Source organism: Copadichromis virginalis, linkage group LG23 (assembly GCF_057382275.1).
Source record: "Copadichromis virginalis isolate Kocher_CV1m ecotype Utaka linkage group LG23, C_Virginalis_male_GT1.1, whole genome shotgun sequence".
NCBI classification, from domain to species: domain Eukaryota; kingdom Metazoa; phylum Chordata; class Actinopteri; order Cichliformes; family Cichlidae; genus Copadichromis; species Copadichromis virginalis.
The window spans coordinates 3,350,334-3,356,379 of NC_140639.1; the positions used below are offsets into that span (position 1 = coordinate 3,350,334).

The 6,046-nt window shown below is 36.9% G+C and overlaps 1 protein-coding gene across 1 annotated transcript; it reads left to right on the forward strand.

Annotated features, from left to right (window-relative positions):
* The first annotated feature begins 1,185 nt into the window (after window positions 1-1,185).
* LOC146679987 (uncharacterized) lies at window positions 1,186-5,624 on the forward strand. The gene is made up of 12 exons (XM_085449542.1): window positions 1,186-1,308; window positions 2,607-2,790; window positions 2,950-3,092; window positions 3,171-3,262; window positions 3,401-3,593; window positions 3,705-3,758; window positions 3,866-3,928; window positions 4,154-4,237; window positions 4,335-4,426; window positions 4,513-4,571; window positions 4,710-4,853; window positions 4,949-5,624. Exons 1-12 carry the CDS (start codon window positions 1,282-1,284, stop codon window positions 5,119-5,121), a joined length of 1,308 nt encoding a protein of 435 aa, XP_085305668.1. The 5' UTR covers window positions 1,186-1,281; the 3' UTR covers window positions 5,122-5,624.
* Window positions 5,625-6,046: the final 422 nt, after the last annotated feature.

Genomic DNA, 6,046 nt, shown 5'->3' on the forward strand with positions numbered 1-6,046 from the left:
CAAGTCACAGCTCAGTGTTCATTATGATCTCGACACACCCTTTCCAAAGAAATTCGACTGCACAATAATCACTTTTGATTGACCACTATTATGCTTCCACATCACAAACAAAATGCAATCTGTGTGTTTTTCTGCCCTTTGTTCATGTTTTACCACATCATGAAAAATACCTTTAGAGCAGCGGTCCCTAACCCCCGGGCCTCGGACCGGTACCGGTCCGTGAGTCGTTTGGTACCGGGCCGCGAGAGTTGAGGCTCAGGTGTGAAATGTATAGTTTTCAGGGTTTTTATCGGTTTTCAGCGTTATTTTGTTATCGTTTTTATCGTTAACTCGGTTTTCCTGGGTCTTTTCACGTGTGTTATGAATAAATTTTCTTTTTTTCGGTACCGGTACTAGCTTTATTTTGTTGTATTTATCCGCGACACCTTAAAGGCCGGTCCGTGAAAATATTGTCGGGCATAAACCGGTCCGTGGCGCAAAAAAGGTTGGAGACCGCTGCTTTAGATGGGTTATGATTTAAAGCACTGCTGTATTCCTGAAAATGCTTCGGTGTATGTTTGGGTTGTTATAAAGGAAATTTCATGCCAAACATTTTTTGATGTTTCTTTTTGTTTGTTCTTTCTTCTTGTGGATTAACTTTAAACTGGACGGCTGCTTGATCTGAGGTGTGGATCAAGAAGCTTCATGTACCTCAGATTGAAACCTGCATGGTCCTGTCTTTGTTCATGATTAACTATGAGTCACACTGATAATCATAATCTGGCTGACTCACATCTACAATGACAACATTTACATAGCTCAGATCCTTCATAATTTTCTGATTGGTTGTAGTACAATAGCACAATATATATGGACCCTAGACCAGTAGGGTCCACTAAAGACAATGGGACTGAATAACGTCAATCCAAAGCCTTACACATCACAGTATATCTGCTCACTGAGCCAGATTAATTGAACTAGTGATATGGATGGTGACACACACAGAGGAAGTAAGAGACTAGGAAAATAATCCAGGATATGTCTTTCATTTCACAAGTGAAGGGAAATGTGTTTTGTTTATCACAATGTTCCAGCTTCCTCAATTACAGCTGTAGCACCGCCCACTAACACACATTGCAACAACTGTAACTGTCCTGGAGGGTGGACTCATTTCTTCTGAGACATTTGCAGGGTTTCTTCTATTTCTCTTAGAGGGACTTTCAAAGAGGAGATATTTTTCTTTGTCAACTCAGATGTTCAGGTTTATTTTGATTCTCTTAGCTTTCTGATTCACATTATTAGATGTGGTGTGCAAACATTTACTTTAAGGTAAGAAACTGTTCTTACTCAGTTGTTTTTGTCAGTCTGTGTTTAATATTTGCCAGAGAAATGTTGAAATCCTTTTCAAGTTTATATGACTTACCATATATGACTTACTGTCTGGAGATATGGGGTAATGCATATAAAACGAACACTCTTCATATTTTCAAGTTACAAAAAAGAGCTATAAGAATTATAAACCAATCAAACTATATAGAACCAACTAACATTTTGTTTATTAATCTGAATACCCTGAAATTTTATGATTTAGTTGAATATAAAATGGCACAGATAATGTATAAAGCACAAAATAACTTGCTTTGCCCCAGTACTCAGAAGCTGTTCAAAGTCAGAGAGAGTCAATATGACTTAAGGGGAACAGATTTCTTTAAGAAAAACAAGATGAGGACAAATATAAAGCAGAGATGTGTTTCTGTTAGAGGAGTTAACCTGTGGAATAGTTATGACAGTGATTTAAAAAGGTGTAGTTCATTTTCCTTGTTTAAAAACATGTTTAAAAATAGAGTATTAGAAAAATATATATATCAAGAATGAAAAGAACAAAAAGGAGAAAAAAAACAACAACCTCTTGATTCTTTACTTTGATGTAGTTACTTATCTAAGGTGGAAAGTTTTTTTTTCTTTGTTTTGTTTGTTTGTTTGTTTGTTTGTTTGTTTTGTTTGGTTTTTGCTTTGTTTTATTATTTTCTTCAAGCCCTGTGTACAGGAGCTGCATACAAAAAGATATTTTGTGAAAAGGGTTGGCGTAATAAGCAAATGCTTCAGCCAATACCTTTTGATTAGCCTTGTCTCATGCTTTCTTTCTTTATGGTAGATTTTTGTTCTGTTTTCACTGTTTTTTTTTTTGTTTTTTTTTCTCACTGTTTTCACTGAGATTTGAATTTGAATGCTAATCAATAAAATCAAATCAAATCAAATCAAAGTTTAATGGATAAAACTGAGAGCTCTCTAAAACGGCTTTCCCCCCTAATAGTTTTCCTAGAGAAATCCACATACACCTCATGCTGGCTCTGTCCACCAAAACTGCATTTGTAATCAAACAGTAGTTAAAAGGCGAAAAAGTTTTAACCTAACATTTATGTCCAGCAATGTGTCGGCTGCTCAATACTCGCAAATCTATGAATGACAATGACATTATACTCTCAAGCATCTTTAAAGCAAACACTTTCAGTGTAATCTGCCACTAGAAGTCTACATGCTGGAAGTATATGAATACTTGCAGAAGTAAATAAATATTTAGAGTGCCAATGGATGACCTGGGTATCACTGTGATATTTATTTGACAGATGTGGATGTGGATTCTGATTAGTCTTAACATCATCTCAAAGCTGCATGGGTATTCAGGGGGTTACTTCCCAGAAGCATGTGACTCAATGTTACCCGATCATAATGGTGCAGCTCCTCAAACCACAAACCCCCCCTTCATGGTTGAATATGTGCCCGGCAGCTATCCTGGAGAGCCTGTTACAGGTACAGGGAACGCTGTAGTTTTTATTTTGTTAAATTTGTTTATCACAGCAATGTCTGGTGTAATTATAATTTACATTTTTTTTACAAGTTATTACAATCTCTCTTCATTCTCTTTTTCCCAAATCTTTGCTCGGATGAATTTTTGAAACAATTTTCAAGTTTTGCTCAAGAGCGAGGAATCCACATATTTTAGAGGGTTTATGTTAGAGGCTCGAGAGGTTGCAGATGAAACACGTCTTACTGGAAGATTTGTTCTACTTGAGCCTGACAAGACTCAACTCCTGACATGCGGTGTTTTGGAAGTAAGTAGTTGGAATTTGATTTATTGTTTTCATTTTTTGTAAATCTGAAGCTCTCTTATGTTTTGCCACTCTTCTCAGGATTCAGCTGTTAGTCACACAATTAATCACAAAAAAACTTTGATCCGAGTTAACTGGACTGCGACAGAAGCAGAGCAGGACATCATGTTCAGGTGACTTTAAAATTTCTGATATTCTATGGCTGACGTCCACGGTGAAAATCGAACCTGACCTGCTTCAGATTTCTGTAATATTACAATGCAACAGAAAATGAATTATATCAGCATTCATTCCCTTCTAACATATTTCAGAGCAACATTTCTTCAGCAAAGGGTAAAATTCTGGGAAAATGTGAATATCATCTTACCTCAGCGCACTACTACTACAACTACTACACCGGAAACAACTACTACACCGGAAACAGCTGCTACACCGGAAAAAGCTACTACACCGGAAACAACTACTACACCAAGCACCACAAAGGGCAACACCAACATAGAAGAAGTAAGAACCCACAGGTGGATTTGATTTTGTAACACTGTACACAAAGTGACTCATTAACCTTGCAAGAGCTTTTTTTGACAACACTGCTCCCTGTTTCTGATTTACTTTCAGCGAGCAGGTATTGCACTGATGTGTTTTGATTGTGTTTTGGTGGCAGAGATGAAAGTAAGTAGCATATTTAACGATACTCAAGACACGCACTAAATGCTATTCAGCCCCACCTTAAAAGAACAAAAAGAAATGTAATTGTGTTCTACTTCATGTCTTGTTAGGTAATATCCAATATAGGCAAAGTCTTACTGGCCAGTGAGGCTGTTTTTCATCATATAAATAAGGTAAGAGCTGGGGGCCTTTGGTGCTCACAGTGTTTTATTTTCTTCTTGTCCTGCATCTTTGTATTGCTTCCAAGAATTCTTTGAGTATGTAGTTAGTTTGAAAGCCGGGGGTTCACGGGGTGCTGGAACTTACCCCTGCTTTCATAGGGTAAAATATGGATTTTCAGGGCTTTCAAGGCTGTCTAACTTATTATATGCACTGTTGTTTTTATTTAAATTTTGTAGGTGTGTAAGGTAGCAGGCAACGTCCTCTGTGTGGCTGTTGAAATCTCATCCCTGATCTTGTTTAGTATCGGTGATTCCTTCAAGGTGAGAACAACTGGTGGTGTAAAACCCGTCTCATTAACAACATCTGTTTAATTTTTCCCACATGTATTTTTAATGTGTGTGTTTATGTATTTTTTAGGTCATCTTCTTTGCTCTTGTGTGTGTGATGATAGTGATTAATTTCACTGGAACAGTAATTTTGTCTCTGGGGATTAGAAGTGGTCCTGAAAGGTACGTTTAACTTCACTTTGCATGTGCAAACATATCAACTGACATTTGTGCAAAATGTTTATTTCATTTTTCACGTTCTCTTCAAGAAGGAAGATTTGTGAATACGCTGCCAGTGTTTGTTTTGTTATCCATAATATATTTACAAGTAAGAAAATTCTTATACTTGTAAATTTAAGAGTATTAACTTTACACCATCAAAAAAGAGTTTGGACTTTTTTTGTGGAAGTAGTTGCCACTGCCTTTACATTGCTCTGATATTATTTCCATGTTTGTTTTGGGCCAGTTGCTGTCATATTTCTTGGTGTTATGGAGAATGAGTGCGGAAATAACGTGAGGGACTCTTGGCTTCTGAAAGTGATGATTGCTTTCACAGTATGGGATTTCCTGAATGTAATCTGGATTGTCATTTTGAGCAGTGAAAAACGAGGTGAATGCCTTGTGCCTGTCTGAATATAAAAATCTGCATCAGATACAGCATCAAATCTAATGAGGAATAATAATATTAGTATTTTTCTGTTACAGGCCATTTAGGAATGAGCGAGAGAAACAAGCAGCAAGTTCATGTCTGTTTTTCTCATTTCCAGAGGAGACTCAGAGATGTTGTTGTTAATATTGTGTCAGTAATCCTCTTCGCTGGAGCCATTTCTTTTTCTATAGCCATCATTGTTGGTATATTTACTTGTCAGAAACAATAGTTTTGTGGTTTGTTTGAATCACAATCAGATTTCTCTTACAGTTTATATATAGTATGGTTACATCACACTGATCATATCACACTGTTTACCTGCTGCTTCCTCATTTAATGCAAGTAGTGCTTGAGGGTCTTATTTATTGTATCTCGTAATTTTTCAATACACCAGGCAGACTACACAGACTGCATATTGCTTTAGCACACTACAGGGGCGATTCTAGGATCAGAGCTTTGGGGGTGCTGAGCACCCAGAGAACTGCCCAGCCAGGCAAGATAAACTTTACTCGTCACAGTGAGACTTCTTCCCCGTCTCTGTCAGTCCCTGCATCCCTAAATGTCTCCAGTTGTCCCGAGTTCTCTCTGACTGTCTCCTTGGTGCAGTTAAACCCCTGTTCCTCCCTGTCCTCATCGTCTGTTGTCTTCGTCTCTGTTATCAGTCATCATAATTTTACCATCTCTGTGCAAGTCTGCAAATTTCTTTATTAAATCATGAAATTCTTAAATTCATCAAGTCTCTCTGTGCCTGGGTCCTCGTCACAAAACATGACATCACTGTTTTGTACATTTTAACTCAATTTAATCCCCACATTTGTAAAAGAAAAGCAAAACACTTTTTTGAAATGTCTGTAACAAATCTGATAAAGGTTATTTAAATGCTGCAAAAGAAGAATGGATTGGAATAAAAAAAAATATCCTAACCTTAATTACTGGGGAGAATAATGAATGATGCTCACAGTGAGCAAAAAGTAAACTGAGTGTATTTTCTGGACAGAGATTCACTTTTAATGTGTGTGTATCATATAATACAGATACATAAAAAAATACACTCCAAAAATAGAAGAGTCCTTAAAATATTTTTATATTTTTAGTAGTGCGACAGACAAACAGCAAAAAAAAGTAAATCTTTGGGCTAAAAACGCCCCTGGCAC